Source organism: Acinonyx jubatus, chromosome C1, assembly GCF_027475565.1.
Source record: "Acinonyx jubatus isolate Ajub_Pintada_27869175 chromosome C1, VMU_Ajub_asm_v1.0, whole genome shotgun sequence".
Taxonomy (NCBI): domain Eukaryota; kingdom Metazoa; phylum Chordata; class Mammalia; order Carnivora; family Felidae; genus Acinonyx; species Acinonyx jubatus.
The window spans coordinates 64,975,190-64,998,121 of NC_069381.1; the positions used below are offsets into that span (position 1 = coordinate 64,975,190).

The window sequence follows — 22,932 nt, forward strand, 5'->3', positions numbered from 1 at the left end:
CCCAAATGATTCTAAATTCCTCTGGGTAGCTGTGAAGTTAGGACTAGCAATAAATAAAAAAAGAATTTCTGAAGACAGGTTTTAGGTTTTTTTTCTTCCATAAAACCCTAACTCTCTTCTCCAAATTTCTTAGTATTTTTCAGATGAATATGCTTTGATTCAATAGTTACCTGTATTAAAGTAGTCGAATATACTTTTAGTCAGAATTACTGTCTTCTTTGGGAAGTCCTGGGTATTATCATGGCAAGAATTCCTTAGGGATAGTTGTGGAAAAACAGCTATCTCCTGAAGCAAAGCTACAGGTGAAGTGGTGCTCAAATGAATGTTTGGTAGCATGATTCAGAGCAAGAGATGGATGGTATCTTTAAAAGAGACAGAGGAGTAGGATGGTGACAGATATTGAGGAGTATAGCCAGAAGTCGATGTTGGGAACAAAGAGTTCCAGCCGGGATGGTTACGACATGGACGTAGGGAGCAACGGGTCCAAAGAGTAGTACGTGTTCGTTTCCATGTAGTCCACGATACAAACAAGCCACAGCTGTAATTGGGTAGAAGACTGAAGGTGATTGAAGACCCACCATTGTCCTTTACTGACTATAGGGCCATAACTCATCAATCTTCATGTGGAGTCAGCAAAAATCTGGTCAGAGGAAGGTTTTGCTACATGCAGAAGTATATTCAAGATGGAACTTCCTTACTCTGTTTGAAGGGTAGTGTGGGATACCTCATGAAGGAGATGGGGACCCTGAAAGGAAGAAGAGTAATGGAGAGATCAAGCGAGATAAACAGAGACTTAACAGTGCAGTATTTTATACTGGAAAGTTGCTAGGAGAGTACATCTTAAATGTTCTCACCACATGTGCAAAAAAGGTAATTATTTGAGGCAATGGATGTTTTAACTAACCTTATTGTGGTAACCAGTTGCAATATATACATGTATCAAATCATTACACTGAACACCTTAAACTTACACAATGTTATATATTAATTATATCTTTTTTTCCCCTGGGGATTTTTATTTATTTATTTAGTATTAAAATCCACTAATTCTTGACTAACACATGAAGTCTGAAACAATCAACTTTCCTGAGTCTTATTTCTTTATATTTTTTATTTTTTCAATTTTAATTTTGGTTACTTTTTTTGTAGTTTCAAGCTTTTATTGAATTCCAGTTAGTTAACATATAGTGTACTATTAATTTCAGGAGTAGAGTTTAGTGATGCATCACTTCCATACATCACCCAGTGCTCATCACAAGTGCCCTCCTTAACCCCCATCACCCAGTTAATGCATCGCCCCATCCACCTCCTCTCTAGCAACACTGTTTGTTATCTATATGTAAGAGTATATTTATACAATTATATCATAATAAAACTGGAAAGTAAGTAAAAGTGTCTGTTTCTGACAGAAGTTTGTAGCGTTATACAAATTCACCCAGCATCCACCTTAATAAAATACCAAGAGTCGTTGTGGTAGGTGATGTGTAAGCCTGTGTCTCTTTTAGAAAGCTAATTTTAAAGATTATCATGTTGCTTCTTCATAAAAAAGGCAGGCCCCGGGGCTCCTGGGTGACTCAGTTGACTAAGCATCTGACTTCAGCTTAGGTCACGATCTCACCATTCGTGAGTTCAAGCCCCATGTCGGGCTCTGTGATGACACCTCAGAGCCTGGCACCTGCTTCAGATTCTGTGTTCCTATCTCTCTGCCCCTTCCCTGCTCATGCTCTGTCTCTCTTTCTCTAAAAAATAAATAAACATTAAAAAAAAATTTTAAAGGCCATCCGTATCTAATATGGCGAAATTGAGAGACTCAAGTAAGCCCCAGATGCTTCAGAGACCAGCTGAAGAGTAATCATCTTGAAGTGACAGAACTCATTTTAATGCTAAAGTCACTACTTGATAGCAAAGCTGGTTGAAGCCTTCATGGTATTCCTAAAAGCTGTGGGAATTTGGAAGTTCCCAAATCCCATCCCAAGGTGATGAATCTCTGAGCCAATTAATGGAGGACAGTAGATTTAAGATCTAATTTTTGCCACCAATTTAAGCAAGATGGAAACTTGTATGCTAATCACAATATTTTTTTCTGATGTTGGAGAAAACGCAGACCACTGGGGTCAGCCAGACAATAGAATTAGAATTATGGCTAATATCCAACTGCATGCCCCCTCACTCCTTTCCCAACACAGCTCACATGATGGATTTGAGCTGTTCCAGACTCCAGGACAGGAATGATAGTGGAGGTGAAACCGCAGGTAGAGATTGTAGGAATGGGAATAGAGATGGGGAAGAAGAATAACAAGCTATGTTAAACAATGTTGTGAATATGGTATTTATTTATTTATTTATTTATTTAGAGAATGTGTGTGTGGGCATGCGCACATGCATGTGAAAGCAGGGCAGGGGCAGAGGGAGAGGGGGAGAGAGAGAATCTTAAGCAGGCTCCATGCTTAGCATGGAGACTGACATGGGGCTTGAACTCACGACTGTAAGATAATGATCTGAGCCAAAATCAAGAGTTGGGATGTTTAATAGACTGAGCCACACAGTCATAATTTTTAATTTTTAAAGTTTTTAAAACAATAGATTTCTTTTGCACATTTCATGATAACGTCTATCTGACAGTAATTTAAAAAATGCAAGGGTGCCTGGATGGCTTAGTTGGTTAAGCATCCAACTTCTTCTCAGGTCATGATCTCATGGTATGTGGGCTTGAGCCCCCCCGTTGGGCTCTGTGCTGACGGCTCAGAGCCTGGAGTCTGCTTCAGATTCTGTTTCTCCTCTCTCTCTCTCTGCTCCTCTCCTACTCACTCTGTCTCTGTCTCAAAAAAATAAACAAATAAATAAACATTAAAAAAATTAGAAGACGCAAGGAACATATTTAAGCCTTTGAACTTGTTTGTCTTCCATTTTGGTGTTGAGTTGTGGAAGCAATTCAAATTTGAATGGACTACTACAATTTAAATAAGCATACTAAGACAAATACATGTGTGGTATTCCAAGTGTATGAGACTCTCCTGTCTGGCAGATAATTAGTTAGTGTTTCGGTTCTGGTTATTAGATATAGACAGAGGGGGTTTCAGGGGGAAAAAAGTAACTTATCTGCATCATAAGACTTGGAATATATCAAATGGACACTGTGTGTGGTTAGACAACCCCTTAAAATAGCAACTTTTATATTTTTTCTGTACTTCTTTGTATATAGTTCTTCCCCTATTTACAGAATCACTCACATTGTCCTCCTGAGAAGATTGTTTAAACCAAAGAGTGAAGAAAAAAAACCCCTGAAACAATGTTTAGATTTTCTTTAACTTCCATAGTAGACCCCTGAGAGTCCAGACCATGAAAGAACCTGAACATAGAATTTATGGAATTCTGTGAATTAAAAAGGTAATAGAGGAAAAAAATAGAGGGAAGTTTACTTTTCCCATTTCCATAGAAACTGCAAAATAGCCCCCCTGCTGGGAAGTAAAGGGGAAGAGAAATTTGGCATAACTTTGGTAGAAATCTGAAAGAGGAACAGAACTGGGGGACCCACAGGAAGTGTGTGGTCACACCAACACAGGTCTCTGCGTGGGACCTATCACACCTCTGAGCTCATGTCGGGGGCTGGTGTCTTCCAAAAGCTCAAGGAAGGGAGAGCTGGAAGTAACCATTTCTTGAAGGTGCTGGTTCATTCAAATGACATACTTTATGATCAAGGGCTACCTAAATTATTGGATTATTTTTATGTGTAGGGGGGTGTGGGGAAGGTTTGAAACTGCCAATTCTACAGGATCTCTTTAAAGAATATGAGGCAAGTACAGACTACCAAATGGTCTCTGCTACCATCTCCACATCTTGTTTCTTTATTAATAAGGAGCTAGGCCTTTCTATTTCCATTCCATTGATGATACAGGCAACTTGTCAATTACTCTAACATTCCTGGCTTCCTTAATGAACTGACAGCTGTTTGCCAGGCAATGTGAGACAGTCCTGCTTCAGTCTGAGTTCTTGAGGCAGTCTGCAAAATGACAAAGAAAGATCCTCCTGCTGTTTTGAGCCTGTTGGGGAGCAGTGGGACCTGACTGAGGAAGGTGTTCAGATGGTGGTGACATTGTCCTTATACTTGCTGGTCTCCAAGATCCTTATGTCCTACCCCAGTGTTCTCTGTTTGAGATTGTTGCTCCTCTGTCACACCTTATCAGAAATCGTCACTCTTTTTTGCTGCAACCTGTCTTGCCACCAGCGGTATAGAAAGCAGTGGACCCTGATGAAAATAAGTTGATTGTAGAGAAGTGGATGAATCTGGGGCATGTGTCCTGGAGTCAGATTAAACAGCATTTGTGTGTGTGTGTGTGTGTGTGTGTGTGTGTGTATTTCAACATACAGAAACTGACTAAATTTTTCTTTAAAAAAGTCCACTCAAAAATCTGGCAAGCTGTTAGCTTTTCTTTTCTCTGACTTCAGTTCTTTGGCTCCATATTTTTATGTGATTTTACTTCACAAATTTAAGTGGATCAGCTTGTGCTCCCTGGAAGAAGGAAGCTGGCACTCTGCCGACTGGGCTGGGCCTTACTAAGTTTCAGTTTCCTTTTCTCTGAGTCACCAAAGCCTCCACATTGCTGAAGAATTTTTTGCTCCTATCGTGTGTCTGCTTAGCTGTCCAGACAGAGCAGCTACGCTCCACTTCAGTCCTTGTACAGATTCTACAAACAGGTAAATGAGTTGCTGCTTTCCACTTTTCCTAGCCACTTGCAAATTATAGTCTTCTTTTTTTAATTAAAAGAAATCCTTTAGAATGGAAAACTAGTCAATGATTTTTCTTGCTGTCTGTTCATCCTTGGTTTACTCTTTCAATGTATAATGTAGAGTAGAGAAGAGGAACAAATGCAAGCTTTGTGACAGTATGTGTTACCCATTTTTCAATACTTATTGGAAAATGTATTTGATTTTCTGCTAGATCGAGAAGTATGGCGGTGAGAACTCGTTTGACATGGATGCAAGAAAAGAATCTGCAAACTTATTTTGGAGGAAAACAGTTTACCCTTCTCTATAAAGCTAGTGTTCATGAATTCTCTGCATATGATTTGTTTAGGAGATGCTATGATCAAGGGCCGATTGTGGTGGTGATTTATAAGGAACACTATGTTGTCGGGGCATATATGAAAACAAGTTGCAAGAAAGAGGAGAAAATTCCCATCGTCCTTTTTGCTCTTGAAGAGAATACAATTTCAGAATGCAAAATAAGCTCATATGTACCAACTGAATTGTTTTATGATGGTAGTGGAAGAAGGAATGACTTAGAATTCCACATAAATATGAGGAAACAAGTGATGACTCTGAACTTAGATACAAGTGAAAAACTTCGATTACCTCATATGCAAGCTTCTCCCTTTCAGGAATGTGAAGTTTTTCGATGTGAAGGTAGGTTTAATTAGATAACCTTATATAGAGTTCTCTCCTGAATGTTTGGAGGATTTGAGGTGACCCATTTCTTTAAGGAAGAATGTCCTTGTCTCTGGGTGACCCAGACTGAAACCTGGCCACACATTGTTTGCTGAGACACAACCATGGTCAAAAGGAGCATATACAGAGTTTTCTGGAGGGTGTTTGTGTGGGCAAAGGGTAGGGGAAGGGGAGGAAAGGTAGAAGGAGAAGAGAGAGAGAGAGAGAGAGAGAGAGAGAGAGCAAACTTGAAGAGGGCTGCTCTTGGAATGAAACCAAAGCTTGAACTTTTCTCGATTTGTTCTAGATCCTGCAGTTTCCCATTATATCCATTATATCAAAAGACCAAAATTAATTAATTTATTTTTCTGCCAGAGGACATTGTTTCCAATATCTGCTGTTATAAACAGTGCTTTTATATAATATCTTCATGCATATAACTGTGCACACAAGAAGTTACTTCTTTATAGTAACTTCCTGGAAGTGGGATTGCTGTTTAAGGAATATTTACATTTGCAGTTTGATAGACACCTGTCAAAAGCTTCAGTTGTCTATACTATTCCCAAGAGTCTTATAGAAATGCCTATTTCCCTGTCTTCTTGCCTTTATTTGATATTATCAAACTTTAGAATATTTGCCAATTTGATGGTCAAGGAGGGCTTTTCATTTTCTTTTTTGCTTATACCTGATTACTCGGAAGTCTGTGTGTATCAACCATTTACATTTCTTCCATGAAATAGTTATTTATGTCTATCCATTTAAAATAAGAAACCTGGGAATGACTCTCTGAGTATTTTCATGTTCCAAACTAATTGTCTGTGGTCTTCATACTTGAATTATTGTCAGAGTATGTAATTCTTGAATCACATTTTATTGTGGGGGATTTTGTAATGTTTCCACAGCATTGATATTGCTGTGGAAAACACAGGTACAGACTTACTTATTTGTCTTTGTTGTTTCTCTTTGAATGATTTGATCTTTTTTCCTGGCTGCTCCAAACATTAAAAATTCTTTTGTTGATGTCTGGTAAATTTAATTGGACATGTTATGATATTGAGCATCCTGGATCAGTTAAGTAAACTTTTTATTGAGGTATAACACATAAACAGAAAAATGCACAATTGATAAATGTACCAATTAATAAACTTTTATAAATTAGACACACTAAGGTAACCACTACTTAGATGAAGAAATAGATTATTACCATCATTTCAAAAGACTCCTTGCTGGTTCTTCCTGGTTATTGCCAGTCAAAGATAACTATTACTTTGGCTTGTGTTGACACTAATTACTTCTTGTTTCTGAATTCTATATAAATGGAATCATATCAAAATATGTATTCTTTTTTCTCTGACCTCTCTCATTCAACATTACGCTTGAGGGACTAAACTAAACAAGGTAATGGATTCTAAAATCAGACCTCTACGAATCAGGTATCTCACCCAGTATAAAGTTTTACTAATAATTTCAAAGATGAAGATAATCAGAAGTCTCAGAGAAGGCAGAAAGGGTACAGGAATATTCTATGTGGCTCCTAGATCCTTCTTTTGCATATTAGACATATGCTTTCTGGCTAAAAACAACCAGCAGGATTTTATTTTAAAGTTTATTTATTTACTTTGAGAGAGAGAGAGAGAGAGAGAGAGAGAGAGAGAGAGAGAGCAGGGGAGGGGCAGAGAGAGAGGGAGAGAGAGGAACCCCAGCAGGCTCCACACTGATAGCTCAGAGCCCAATGCAGGGCTTGAACTCATGAACCGTGAGATCAAGAGCTGGACACTTAACTGACTGAACCACCCAGCCGGCCTACCAGCAAGATTTTTAAATGAAGTTTATGGGCCACTTTACATATTGAAGAGTGGTTAAGTTATGGAACATTGGTATGTCAATGCTATGGATTGAATGTGTCCCCAACCCCCACCCCCCACAACCCCACCAATTCGTATGTTGAAACCCTAACCTCTAATGTGACTATATTTGGAGAAGAAGCCTCTAAGGAAGTATGTAAGGTTAAATGAAGTCATAAGAGTGGGGCTTTAATTCAATAGGATAAGCATTCATATAAGAAGGGGACACCAGAGGGCTCGCTCTCTCCACATGAACACACGAGAAGAGGTCATGGGAGAACACAGTGAGATGGCGGCTACTACAAAGCAAGAGAAGAGTCCGTGGAATTAAATCTACCTTGCCAGACAGTGATCGCAGACTTCTCAGCTCCCAGAACTGGGAGAAATACATTTCTGTTGTCCCAGTTAATGGTATTTTGTATGGCAGCCTGAGATGACTAAGACAAGCAGCCTACATGACATTTCCCATGAAGATGTGCCTCATAAATCCATAGAATCTGTACTTATTTATTCTAATTAATCCTTAGCCAGGAACATCTTATTAAGGGCATTCAAGAGGTGCATCCTTTCCTTGTAGGAAACATCATTAGTCTATATACCAGGAGGTAAGATTATTAGCAAAATTTTAAGGAAGTTAGGCTGGGTCATTTTTCTCTTTTTTCCTTGAGGGTGTTACTTGCTACAGTGAGTGAATGTATCTCAGGCCAGCTGCTTTAACTCCTACCTCTCTACTGATTCATCATATTATTGTATGTTGCACTCATTTGTTCCTTTTCATTTTCATATAGGATTTCATTGTAATGATTCCATCATACTTTTTCTTAATAAAATTACTGCTGGTGGACATTTTGAGTTTTCTAGTTTGGGGCTATTACAAATAATGCTGCTATGAACAGTCTTGTACATGATTTTTTGGTTCACATGTACACATATTTTTGAAGAATATAAATATAAAACTTCAGGGTCACTGGAAACATATATGTTTGCTTCAGTGGACACTGACAGAGCTTTCCAACATAGTTATACCAATTTTACCCACCACAAGAAGTGCATGAGAGTTTCTGTCACTTCTAAATTTTTCCCAACACTTTTTATTGGTTATATAGTATGTAGTCATTTAGGTATGTGAGCTGTAGCATGACATTTTGTGAATTTGGCTTTCTTTGATTAAACTAGTCTGTAATTTATTTTATAGTTTAAACCAATCCATTACTATATTAATTTACCCTTTTCTTAATTTACAAAATTTGTCTTGTGTTTTTGTTAATTCCTTCTTATATTTCTAATTCCGTTCTTATATTTCTTTATTCTTTTCTGTTTCTCTTTTTTATTTTCAAAACTTTCCTTCTTTCCTGCTGTTAATGAAATGTATTTTTAGCACAAGATTGATATAAAGTGTTTATATTTTTGTTATTGTCAATATATTTACAATTTTGATTTTTAATTTCTTTTTAATGTTAGGAGAGTGATTTGTAAAATCCCAAGAGGTTGGTTTTCTCTTTGCTTACACTTATTCTTTTCTAGTTTTATTATATCATAGTAATTGTAGGTAGTCTTCACTATTTTTACTTTGGTAATGTAAAGAGGTTTTCTTTCCATACATATAGCCTTATTTATTTATTTTATAAAGAGAGTGAGAATGCATGGGGTGGTGGATAGAGAGAGGAGAGAGACAGAGAGAGAGAGAGAGAGAGAGAGAGAGGGAGAGAGAGAGAGAGAGAGAGAATCTCAAACAGGCTCCATGCCCAGTGCAGAGCCCAGTGCAGGGCCTGATCCCACTACCTTGGGATCATGACCAGAGCTGAGATCAAGATTCAGATGCTTAACTGACTGAGCCCCCCAGAATCCCTATATATAACCATATTTATGAATGTTTCACATAGTATTCCTCTTTGGTAGTGTAGAATTGCCAGCATCACTCCTCCTGTTCCTTTCAGTTTTTTTAATCTAAATTAAAAAAATGTGTATTTATTTTTGAGAGAGACAGAGAGAGACAGAGACAGAGACAGAGAGACAGAGACTGAGTGGGGTGGGACAGAGAGAGAGGGAGACACAAAATCCAAAGAAGGCTCCAGGCTCTGAGCTGTCAGCGCAGCACAGGGGCTCGAACTCACAAACTGTGAGATCATCACCTCAGCCTAAATCGGACGCTTAACCTACTGAACCACCCTGGTGCCCCTCATTTTAAACCCACCACCACAGAATGTTTCTTCACAGGAAATAAATACTTCTTCACCTAGTCTCATTGGTTCAAATAAAGTCCTCAGCTGACTCCTGAACCACTCACTGTGCTCTGATTGGGTAGGGATGAGTTCTACATTCTCTTCAGAGCTAAGAAGAAAATCAGTTGGACTGGAAGTTCCAGGAGCCCCAGTTGCAGATACTAGGTTTTGGAGAAAATCTGGTGTCTGTGGGTTTTTTTATGTGTGTGCCTCTGTATATTTTCCCTTTCAGACCTATTGCATTATGGAGAGGAACTATCTTAAAGGATTCCCACTCTTTTCCCTGGCCTGTCCATGTCTCTTCGCTTTGCTTCTCTGATTCAGAAAGTGTCCCAGTTCTCATTTCCGGTGATGGAGCAAGCCACATACTACTGCTGGGTAACTGGGTGAGAAAAGATTTGTAGACAATCTAGTCTTACAGTGCCCACCTTGCCTCTAGCTCTAGATTCTGCAAATGGCATGTTTAGGAGATTTGCCATAATTTTTTCCACTTGCTTTCATTATACTGCACTGTTATCCTGGAAAAGCTATTTTTGTATTTTTCCCTAGTGAATGCATTGACATTCATTCAGTCAGCCAGTCATTCAACAACTTGTAATTTTCATTTTTCTTTGATTATTTCCCTAGATTTGTTGGACAGAAGGACTCTGGAAGGAATTAATGAGTAAGTCAATGTTCTGTTATTCTGTTAATGATCTTAGACTTATTCTAAGTTCTGTCAAAAAACCGGTAGCACAAATTATAACAGATAACTTGTGGATTGTGAAGAATAAGCTGTAACTATATTTATAATCATAAAACTATTTGATAATACTAATGTTAAAACAGAAAGAACACCGAGGAGGGGGAACATTCCTAATGCTTTTACATATGTGAAGGGAACTAATTATTTGGCTGCAAGTCTACAATTTTGCTTAGAATTTTTGCAGTTACCGTTTCCACTACTTTAGGGAATTGCTTTGGAAGTGGTGGTCGGTAGTTGGAGAATACTTATAGAGCTTTAAGAACATGCCAGAAATTATTACTTCCATAAACTCCAAAAGTCACATATTATGCTGTGTTTTTCAAAGTTTATTACTGGTAAGTTATTTTCATGTTTAACATAGCTCATATTTAGCACTAGTTTTGTATGGTCTGGTTGCTTAAATCTGAAAGGTTGTATGTCTGATTGACTTTAGTTACAAGTGTTATTTTTCTTCTTTTTCAGTAGGATGTGAAGTAGAATAGTTTCATGCCCTTTTAATAGGAAAACAAGTTGCTAATAGAAAATAAATGATAATATATAAGAAAAGAAAACAAATTCTAGAAAAATTTATGGTAAGTTCTTGTGACCTACCCTCATTCAATTGTTAACATTGTCTTGTCTGTACAGGCTCCACAAGAGCTTATTGTCAACCGTGAACACTTACAAACCACATAAAAACCTCGTTCCCCAAGTGCGAATTCTGCTGCTGGGTCCGACTAGAGCTGGGAAGTCTAGCTTTTTCAACTCAGTGAAGTCTGTTTTCCGAGGCCATGTCACACACCAGGCTCTGGTGGGCTCTGAAGCAACTGGGGTTTCTGACACGGTATGTCCATTCAGGGCCACTCAGCCTTTGCTTCTTTGGTCCAGTTAATTGGGTTCGAAGTCTTTTGTGATCAACTTCATTACGTGTAGACTTTATCTCTGTTTGTAATTTTTAAAATCTTATTATTTTTTAGTGTTTATTTATTTTTGAGAGATAGAGACAGAGCACGAGCAAAGGAGAAGCAGAGAGAGAGGGAGACACAGAATCCGAAGCAGGCGCCAGGCTCTGAGCTGCCTGCACAGAGCCCAGTGCAGAGCTTGAACTCACGAGCCGTGAGATCATGACCTGAGCTGAAGTCAGATACTTAACCGACTGAGACACCCAGGCACCCCTCTGTTTGGAATTTTTTAAGAAGTGTGCTCTTAAAGTTGCTTTTTCTCATCTGCAGTACAGGACATATTCCATTAAGGATACGGTGGATGGCAACTTCCTGCCTTTTATTCTGTGTGACACAATGGGCCTGCATGAGAGAGGAAAAGGGCTGTGTGTGGATGACATAGCTTACATCTTGAAAGGCCACATTTCTGACAGATACCAGGTATGATTGGGCCAATCACTGAAAGATTATAATTGATATTTAAAACGTTTATTTTTGCTCACTCCGGACAGCAGCAAATGCCGATCTAATTTGATGCATCATCTTTTATTTTCTTCAAGTGTACCCATTCAAGATCATTTGCTTCTTCTTGATATTTTATTTTACAAAGAATTAAAACATGCAAACAACTCTTCTGTCATAGCTGTTATAACAACTCTGAATGCTGTTACATATTCAGCTGCCTTGGGCTACATGAAACACAAATCCAACTAACATCAATTTACTAACATTGGTCATTTTTCTTATGTAATAGGAAGTCTGAAGGTAGGTGGCTTTGTGTCGGTGTGGAAGCTCTCTGAGGTTATTAAATTCAAGGGTCTTTCTAACTTTCTGTTCTGAGACCCTCAGCATGGGGTGCTATGGATTAAATATTTGTGTCCCCCTAAAATTCACAGGCTAAAGCCCTAATCCCCAGTGTGATGGTGTTAGGAGGTGGGGCCTTTGAGAGGTGATTAAGTCATGAGAGTAAAGCCCTCATGAATGGGATTGGTATCCTTATAAGAAGAGACCTAAGAAAGATGAACTTTCTCTCTGCCATATGAGGACACAGTATGAAGGTGGCTGTCTACAAATCAGGAAGGAGGCTCTCATCAGATGCTAAATCTGTCAGCACCTTGATCTTGGAATTCCTAGCCCCCAGAATTGTGAGAAGTAATTTTTGTTGTTTAAGCTACCCCACAAGGTAATTTATTATAGCAGTCCAAGCTAAGACATGGGGCTTTCATCATTATGCTCTCCAGATGTTCATACTGAGCCTTGTCAGTGTTCCAGGCAAGAAAGAGGAGGGGATTAAAGTGAAAGCCACTTGAGTCTATCAATTTTTGTTTTAACTTTCTAGTCCTTTTATTTACTTATTTTTAATGTTTATTTATTTTTGAAAGAGAGAGAGAGAGAGACAGAGTGCAAGTGGGGAAGGGGCAGAGAGAGAGAGGGAGACACAGAATCTGAAGCAGGCTCCAGGCTCTGAGCTATCATCACAGAGCCCGACATGGGGCTTGAACTCATGAACCGTGAGATCATGACCTGAGCTGAAGTTGGATGCTTAACTGACTGAGCAACCCATGTGCCCCATAACTTTCTAGTCCTTTTGATAAACATTTAAATTTTGAATTAATCATTAATTCACCTTGTTCCAAATGATTAGTCAATTGGGTCAACATCTTTTGTTGAGTGTCTTTGCATCTTTTCCCTACTAAATATAGGGATTGGTTTTTATATTCTCTAGCTTGTTCTATTGATGCATTTATCAATTCCTTTATGATATTCATTTTGTTACCATATCACTTAATTGTTTTAATTACCATAGCAATCAATAATGTCTTAATGTCTCACTGGACAAGTAGTATTCATTATTTCTTGTGGTTTTTTTCTTGACTATTTTCACGATATACTTTTCCAAGTGAGCCTGTTTGTGGTTTTTTTTTTATTGTTTGTGTTTGATTTGTTGGTGCTTTGATTAAAATTACATTAAAATTTTATACCCAAAGTTGTTTTACATCTTTACGTATCCAGTGTTCTTATCCAGAAACACGGCATGTTTTATTGTTCTATTCATGCAAGGGCTTTTCATTCTTTAGTACAGCATTATCTTGTAGAGGTAAAGCTTTTTTAAAAAATATTCTTTTTTTTTAAAAAAAACAACTTTATTGTAGGGAATGTTAAATCTATGCAAAAGGAGACAAAACGATTTAATGACTTCTCATTTACTCAGCTTCAACAACCTTTGACTCATAGCCTATCATCTCTGTCTTTCACTTTCTCTTCTCCTATAGTATTTGGAATCAAATTTAACATGTCATAACATTTAATCCATAAATGCATATGCATTTATCTATGTAAGGATATATACCTTTTGTTATAGATAGCTGTATACCCTTATCATATCTAAAATTAATCATTGTTTTTTAATTTATCAACTATTACCCAATGTCCAAGTTCCTAATTGTTGTATAAGTAAGTATCATGCTTTTAAAAAATTTGTTTAAGTTTATTTATTTTGAGAGAGTCAGAGACAGTGTGAACAGAGGAAGGGTAGAGAGTGAGAGGGGGAGAGAGAGAGAGAGAGACAAACAGAGAGAGAAGCCCAAGCAGGCTCTCCACTATTAGCTCAGAGCCTGACACAGGGCTCGAACTCGTGAAACCATGAGGTCATGGCCTGAGTTGAAATCAACAATCAGACGCTTAACCAACTGAACAACCCAGGTGCCTCAATATCATGCATTTTAAAAACAGCTTATTTGCAAATGATTGAAATAAATTTATTCAGACTCTTAACCTGTACATTCTGCCTCTATCTCTTTTGGTGTTTTTCCTTGTAATGTGTTTTTTTGTTTGTTTGTTTGTTTTCTTAGAAATCCCATTGTTCTGTAGACTTCTCCATAGTCTCAACTTTGCTGTTTGCATCCCTTGATGCAGTTTCCTGTGGTTTTTTGTTTTCTATGCACCCTGAAAATTGGTAATTGAGTCTAGAAGCATGTTCAGATTCAGCTTCCACTTTGTAGAGGTGCTGTGCTCTTCCGTGAGGAGACACACATTTTGTTCTATTTGATTCTTTTTGCTTTTCTAATAATGTCAATATTCATTAATGTTCAATGCCTAGATTCATGTGTTTATTAGGGTGTGAACATGTGATATTCTATCTTCATCATTCTTTTTTTATTTTATATTTATTCGATGAGGAGATAAAAGTCTCCTCATCTACTGTTTGATTACCTGGTGGTACAGTTAACATGGGAGAGGCAGGATTTTTTTTCTTTACTACAAGCTTCTGAAACCGTAAGGTGGTTTCTTTGTATCTGCCAATAATGACTAGTGATTATTTTATTATCATTATGAACCCCTGAATTGAACATATTTAATGTGTTTCAATCCTGTGCCATTTTCTCCATACTTATATTACATTTAACATATCTGACCAGTGGGAGCCTCTACAAGTTATATCGTGAGTCCTTTTGACATGAACCTAAAAACCTACTATATTCCTTGATTTCTGGTATGAGAGATGTCCAAGCCACATATTATATATTTCTAGTGCCTGATTTTGAGTCAATTATTTCTCTAAGAAGTCTTGGTTTGGCTTATTAGAATTGTTATTGCTACATGGTTGGTCATTGATTCTTGCCATTTTTGGTGGACAGAGGTAAGTAATAGATCTTTTTATGATAAGGTGCATTATAAATTCATATAGAAACTTCTCTTTCAAATTCAGTACTAGGTAGTTTTTACTTAATCTTCTTCTGTCTTGCTTCTCTCTCTGCTTTCTCTCAGAGTCTCTATTCTCAAGGACTCCAGAGATGACAGAATGTCATGTCACAACTCATTTGCTTTCTCTCACAAAATATTCACTGTGATCTCAGAATAAAACTCTAATAGTACTGGGGTGCCGGGGTGCCTGTCAGTTAAGTGTCCAACTCTTGATTTCAGCTCAGGTCATGATCTCACGGTTTGTAAGATCGAGCCCCATGTCAGACTCTGTGCTGGCACTGCAGAGCCTATTTGGGATTCTCTCTCTCTCCCTTTGTCTCTGCCCCTCCTCTGCTCATGCTCTCTCTCTCTCTCTGAAACAAACAAAAAAACAAACAAATTCTTACAGTACCATAAACAGTTTAATCATAACCACTTTTAGTATAATATTTTAGTATAATATTTTAGTATAAATATAACATAATCATAATCAAAATTGGAGTTTAAAATTTGAACCAGATTATTTATTTAATTTTTTATTTATTTAAAAATATTATTGTATTTTACATTTAGGGTGTATCAAGTAGTAGGAGTATACAAATTACTGTGCTTTAAAGTCAATGAGAAAAAACATACAATCAGAAATGGTCTCTCTTTGTGTAGTGAGGACCCCCAAATGGAGGTAAAAGTTCATTTTGTTGATTTTAATTTAGGGATGGGTTTTTAAATTAAATTATGTTTTATATTTATGTTTATAATTTATATAGCTCTCTTTTTCCTGTTTGAATATATTTATCTTACACTAGACATCTCCATTCATTTTTATTCCCTACCAGACCTCTATAAACACATGAGTTTGTGACTGCTGCTATATACATTCTCCAAGCCATCATAGAAAGTACACCAAAATTCTGATCAAAAGTATGGAACCCACACTTAGTGGTCAACTAAAATTTGCCCAAACCACATACAATATATTTTGGTGTACTGAAATATAGTTTTAAACTCAACTTTACAAAATAATGTATATTCAAAGAATTCATTTTCTTTCTCTGCCCTTTCAAATACATTTCTCCCCTCTTCTTATAAGCAACCATATAAAAATTTTTCATTTACTTTCATTTTTTTACTATATAAGAAATACTTACAGATTTGTGGTTCCCCTCTTTTTAGAGACGTCATGAAATACTCTCTGCTATTGATATATTAGACTTTTGCCACTGCAAATAGTGCTGAAATTAATAGGCTTGTACATACATCATTTTGTATTTTTGCCAGTATACATGTGGGACAGATTCCCAGCAGAGGGACTGCTAGTTCAAGAGTAAATGCATCCCATTTTGAACTACTTTTCATCCCTGGTTTCTCTGTGATGATACCAGATTTCTTTCTGTATGCTCTCACCTCCGCCTTTGCCCACATTGCTTCTGTCTAGAACACCGTCTGCCATACCTTTATTCCCTTTATCAAATTCCATGTACTTTGTAGCTCCCAGATTATGTGTCCCTCTGTCACAGAAGCTTTACCTGCCTGCATGAAAGGGTTGATAGCTACTTGCATAGACTGTCTTCTCTGCCAGATTGTTATTCTCATAATATTAGAGACTTGCACAGTGCCTGATACATCGTATGTGCTCATAAATATCCATAGAATTAATGTGTTGCATTTTGTTTATCTTATAGTTTAACTCCATGAAACCAATCACACCAAGTCATTGTAACTATATTCACTACCCGTTGCTGAAGGACAGAATTCATTGTGCGGCATTTGTGCTTGATGTCAACTCTGTTAAATACATCTCTCATGAGATGATAGCAAAGATCAAAGAAATTCGAAGGCAATTGATAAAGTGTGGTGAGTCTCATTCCACTTTACTACTAAGGGTAATATATTAGACTATATTGTAGAACGGTTTCAGAACAGGATGAAAAACTTAAGAAATTGCATATGTGAATCTTCCCTGGCCCATCAGTGCAGTTCAATCAAATCCAGCACTTGATAGTGTTATAACTTTGTGCAAGTGACTTAAACTCTCTACGTCTGAACTTCTAATCTATAAAATTAATATGATAATAGCACCTAACTCAGGGATTTATTATAAGGATTAAACAAATCAACATATATGAAGAGTTTGGCACAGTTCTCATTACCTGCTACCACTGTATCCTAGCATGAATTTATTTACAAAAAGTTCTAGATTTTCCCTTGAGCCTTAGGTGATTAGAAATGGAAAACAGTATTTTAGTAAGAAAAAGCATCAGGGAAGTAAGATGTTCGGTAGGGAAGGGACAGTTAAAAGTCTTAGGAGAAGGTAAATAGGATTAGAGAATTATGGTGCCCCATTCTGTCTTTTCTTGGCCTTATCCATTCTGTCTGGGAAAAAGCAAGTTTACCACACTTCTAACTTTGATTAAGTTAGAAGCATGGAGTGATTTACTTGCTCTCTGAAATTTAAAGCCTTGCAAGGGTGGTGCGCAGGGCGATGCTTGCTAACATTGTAACAGAAGACCAACTTATTTGGGATGCTTTGACACATTCTGTTGCCTTCTTGAGGCCTTTTCTCCCCCATCTTGTTTATCAGGTGTCTTTTCTCTAGTCTCCATGAAAACAACTGTTTGGAGAGGAAATGAAACCTATCACCAACACTGTAGCATCAATTTTAGTTATCTCATCCAAGAGGTGGTTTCATTTGAAGTCTCATACCATGGAAAGCCTTGAAGGGAATTTCCTATGTCAGAGGAATTCCGAGTACTAATAAGTGGTTAGAGGGGGGTATTTTTGAAGGGTGATGGCCCTTCCCAAATATCTGGAATTGCTTCGTTGGTAGCCTATTGCATAATTGATAACTGATTAACTGAAAAGTACTGATGCTGTCTATAATGATCAAAATGACACGTATCTGTTTGACCTAGGTATGCCACATGTGGTTTTGCTCACTCATGTGGATAGCATGCAGCTGATTACAAAAGGTGACCTTACAGACATATACAGATGTATTCCTGTGAAGCACAAGGTAATGATGTCCTTCTTTGTAGACACACTTTCTAGGATATGTTACTATAATCACATGATATTACTGTGTGTAAAAATAAAAATGGACACCTACTGAACTTAAGAATGAAAACAATTACTTGTATAATTCAAAATCATATCCCAAGATTTAAAAATTAAATATATATTCATCTTTACATGGACACAGATTATTCCATTTATTATAATTTAATTCAGTTAGGTTCAATTCAACAAATATTTATTGATTACCTTTCATAATCGAGTCAGTGTGCTAGTCTCTAACCAGACACAGATAATTAAAACAACTTCCTTGCACTCAAAAGCTTACAGTTTTATCAGTGGAGGTGAGGGGATGGGGGAGTCAGAGGAGAAAAAGATGACAGAGTATGATTATGACAATGTCATGAAGTGACTCAAAATAAAATTGAAAGATTAAAGGAGGAAAATATTGTGTTAGAGTGTATGGGAAAGATTTCATTACTGGAGTGTCACTGAGAAATAGCTTTCAAAGAGAAAGAGGATTTCAGGAGGTGAAGAGACAAAGAGGGGAAAACATTCAGGCCATGAGGACAGCATAAGTCAATACAGCAGTGTGTAGGGGGAGCATGGAGTCATTCAGTTTAGTGGAGGGCTGAATCCTTGTAGGGGGAGATAGAGTATGAAAGTTATATTTGCATGAGGTGACTTTACTTAATGATGTGCATTATGGGGAATCATAACAATTTTTTTCTCTTCTTTTTAAAAAAACTTTTAATTTAAATTCCAGTTAGTTCACATACAGTGTAATATTAGTTTCAGGTGTACAATATAGCAATTCAAGATTTCCTATACATCACTTGGTGCTCACCCTAACAAGTGCCCTTCTTAATCCCCATCACCTATTTAACCCATCTCCCCACCGGCCTCCCCTCTGGTAACCATCAGTTTGTTCTTTATAAATTAGAATCTGTTTCTTGGTTTATCTCTCTCTTTCTCTCTCTACCTCTGTGTGTGTGTTTCCCTTTGTTCATTTGTTTTGTTTCTTAAATCCCACATATACATGAAATCATATGGTGTTTGTCTTTCTCTGACTGACTTATTTTGCTTAGCATAATACATTCTAGTTCCATCCATGTCATTGCAAATGGCAAGATTTCATTCTTTTTGATGGCTGAGTAATAGTTTCATATATATATATATATATATATATATATATATATATAAAATATATTCTTTATCCATATATCTAGTTTGATGATATATCCATATATATTATAGATACATATATCCATATATATGTATCTATAATATATATATCCATATGTATATCCATAATATATATTATATATATATATACACATATATAAGATATACTATATCCATATAATATATATACATATATATACACACACATCTTATATATATACATATATATACATATCTTCTTTATCCATATATCATTTGATGAACACTTGGCTCTTTCCATAATTTGGCTATTGTAGATGATGCTACTATGAAGAGTAGTGGTGTAACCAAAGTAAAGCTTCATAAAACTTAATTTGCCACCCACATGCAGAATAAATCAGAGTCAAAAGGAACCTGGACTTGGGAATACCAGTTGGGAGGATATAATGATAGCTAATATTTATTGAGTACTAAATATGTGATAAATTTTCTTATTCAATACTTATAACAACCCTGTGAGATGGGTACTGTCATTACCACATTTTATAGATGAGAAAACAAAAGCACAGAGAGTAAAATATTTGCCAGTGTTTTTGACAGTGCTAAGAAATAACAGAACCCTATTTTGAATCCGGGCAATATCATTCCATAGATAAATTAGTTTAAGCACAAATTGAACATCAATATTAAACTGGTCTAGGAAAACTAGATTAATCCTGAGAATAACTTTTTTTTTTTAATTTTTTTTCAACGTTTTCATTTATTTTTGGGACAGAGAGAGACAGAGCATGAACGGGGGAGGGGCAGAGAGAGAGGGAGACACAGAATCGGAAACAGGCTCCAGGCTCCGAGCCATCAGCCCAGAGCCTGACGCGGGGGGGCTCGAACTCCCGGACCGCGAGATCGTGACCTGGCTGAAGTCGGACGCTTAACCGACTGCGCCACCCAGGCGCCCCCTGAGAATAACTTTTAATAGGAAACAGGGAAATTATAGACTCCAGCATAAGGGTATTAAAAATGCTTCAATCTCCAAGTACTTTATACAGAATTATTAGTTCCTTTCAATTTCTAATTCATATGGAATCTACTATGTGTATTCTTGATGAAAATTAGCAGTGATTTTGAAGACTCCTTGTGAAGTTCTTTAAGAAAGTACTTTATGGGACCAAATCTCTATCTTCATTTTCTCTAACAGGAACACTATTGCCAAGCTCCTGCTTTTTGTTATTGCTTTCATAATGCGTATTGACCTGAAATAGTATTTGTCACTGTTTCTGTATTGCAGTTAGAGGCAGTCCACAAAAAACTTGGATTTGCTCTTTCTGATATGTTGGTGGTTAGTAATTATACCTCAGAGTGGGAGTTGGACCCTATAAAAGATGTTTTGATCCTCTCTGCGCTGAGACATATGCTGTGGATTTCAGATGACTTCTTAGAAGATTTGACCGCTCGAGGAAACAAGAATTTAGTGGTGTAAACACTTGAAGGTATCAGCTGTGTGGCTACTCCCTGCTTGGATCTATTGGGTACCTGGCAGTTCATTGTGTCTCTATGGATCACTGTCCTGTGAATGGTCCTACTCTTTAACTCACTGGCCAGATGTGTTTTTCTTTCCCCTCACTTTTCCTGATTTCCCACCCTTAGGGGTATATCCCACAGATTTGTACTACTTCTCTTTCTCCTGTCTTAAGATAGAATCTTTGAAATGATGCACTTCTGTCATTTGTACTGTTTGAACATCCCAAGCTGTATCCTTGCCCTCTTCTCTTGAAATGCGTTTTTTGCTTGGGACACTGATATGGATTGGATCAACATTGTTTCTGATCAGATGTGATCTTTGGTTATATGCCTCTTTTACTTTTTAAATTTTTTAATGTTTATTTATTTTTGAGGGAGCATGAGTAGGGGAGGGGCAGAGAGTGAGAGGGGCAGAGGATCTGAAGCGGCTCTGCACTGACAGCAATGAGACTGATGCGGGGCTCAAACTCACAAACTCATGAACCGTGAGATCATGACTTGAGCCAAAGTCAGACGCTTAAGCAACTGAGCCACCCAGGCGTCCCTTGATTACATTCCTCTTTCTTGGTACCTACATTTCTGCCTTTTTCGACTTGACTTTTTTGACGTGTCTCCCTCCTCAGAGTTTCTCTTAATGGCATGTAGTCAGGATGGTCTTAATGCCCATGGCAGATGTATGTGCCTTTCAGATTTATGACCTCAGATTTTAGCATTACATGCAGTCTCTTTCAACCTCTATCAACAATATGCTGCACTGTTTCAATCAAAGATCAGACAGAAAGAAGTTTCAATCTATACTCAAATCTTATTTTAGTTTGTGAGAAATCAAATTAGAATATAATATCCTCTTTATTCTCTCTCACTTGCAAACTACTAAGACATTCTCATGCTACTACTAACTCCGCCATCTTGTTTTCTCCATTTCTTCTCTTCTTGATGGGCACATGTACTCCCAAAGGGGAGATTGGAATATTCCTTTTCCTTCTGGTTGCTTTTCCTTAAATAAACCATTAAGAATATTTTGTTTCTCTTTTATCAGAGATTGGAGAAAAGGAATTATCAAGTATGTAAAAGGAGGAAACAAATACGTGAACCCTTCACATACTAGTAATTTTTATCTCATCATTGAAGAGTGAAAATTGAGAAATAAGAAAATACAGGAAAAAGAGAAATAGATGAAACAGAAGGGTCATGTTTTATTTATGTCTGGGATGAAGATGCCCTACAAAATCGTAATACCTGCCAATAACTAGGAGCAGCAAGATTTAAAGCCATTAATTGTAAAAAAAAAAAAATTGTGATTTCTTTTGGATTTATTTTCTGTATCTGTGGAAAATGGAAGTTTCTTCTTGTAAAACTTGAGTTTAACTTCAGTGTGCGTGTGTGTGACTTTGGAAAAGTTTATTTTAATATAACTTGTCAGCATGTTCTCATCCTCACCCACATCGTCTTATTTTGCCTTCTTATTTTTATTTCTAAAGTATTTGAGTGCTCCCTTCAGAAGCACATATACTAAAGTATTTGAGCTTCTCTTTGGGTCTCCAGTTAATGTATTCTTTCCCCTACAGATATTTGTTTGTTTGTTTGTTTGTTTAATATCTGAAACTGTCTTCCAGGATGTGACTATTAATATTAGTAAGAGTTCTGGAGGATTAAGACTAACAAGGACTATATTTGATTGTCAATTACAACTATTTTAGCTACAAGTGACAAAACTCAACCTGAATTACATGAATAAAAAATAATCAAACCATAGAAAAGGCTGGGGTTGAACCAAACTGCCTCAGAAATGGTTGAGTCTAGGGATTCAAAAGGTATTCTCTCTCTCTCTTTCACTCTCTCTCACACACACAAGTGCACACACATGTGTATGCACACACACACAGATATACACCCTCTGCTTCATTCTTTGTGCTTATTGCTGTCATTCTTTCAGGTTAGCATTCTTGATAAATCTTAAACCACCTGAATCCAGGTTTCAAATTGGCATTCACTTAGCCTCATGACCCGAAAAGGAAGAGGATTTTCTTTTCCCGTGTCATTGTGAAATACTCCAAAAAAGGACTGCAATCGATCTAGCTCAAATCGTATATTTGACCTCTGGGAACAATCACTTCTCTTTTCCAGAAGAAAATTAAGTCATAATTGCCCAGGAAGAGTGATATATTATTAGAAGAAGGGAGTATGGAGCGCCTGGGTGGCTCAGTTGGTTGAGGGTTCGACTTTGGCTCAAGTCATGATCTCGCAGTTGGTGAGTTTGAGCCCCGCGTCTGGCTCTGTGCTGACAGCTCAGAGCCTGGAGCCTGCTTCAGATTCTGTGTCTCACTCTCTCTCTGCCCCTCTCCTGCTCATGCTCTGTCTCTCTCTGTCTCAAAAATAAATAAAACATTAAAAAAATT

General features: G+C 37.2%; 1 protein-coding gene across 1 annotated transcript; it reads left to right on the forward strand.

The window, feature by feature from the left end:
- Positions 1-3,081: 3,081 nt before the first annotated feature.
- On the forward strand, positions 3,082-22,932 carry IFI44 (interferon induced protein 44). Its single transcript, XM_015066283.3, has 9 exons — positions 3,082-4,695; positions 4,940-5,403; positions 10,118-10,154; positions 10,863-11,058; positions 11,447-11,596; positions 16,522-16,693; positions 17,752-17,852; positions 20,301-20,502; positions 21,573-22,932. Exons 2-8 carry the CDS (start codon positions 4,950-4,952, stop codon positions 20,490-20,492), a joined length of 1,302 nt encoding a protein of 433 aa, XP_014921769.1. The 5' UTR covers positions 3,082-4,695; positions 4,940-4,949; the 3' UTR covers positions 20,493-20,502; positions 21,573-22,932.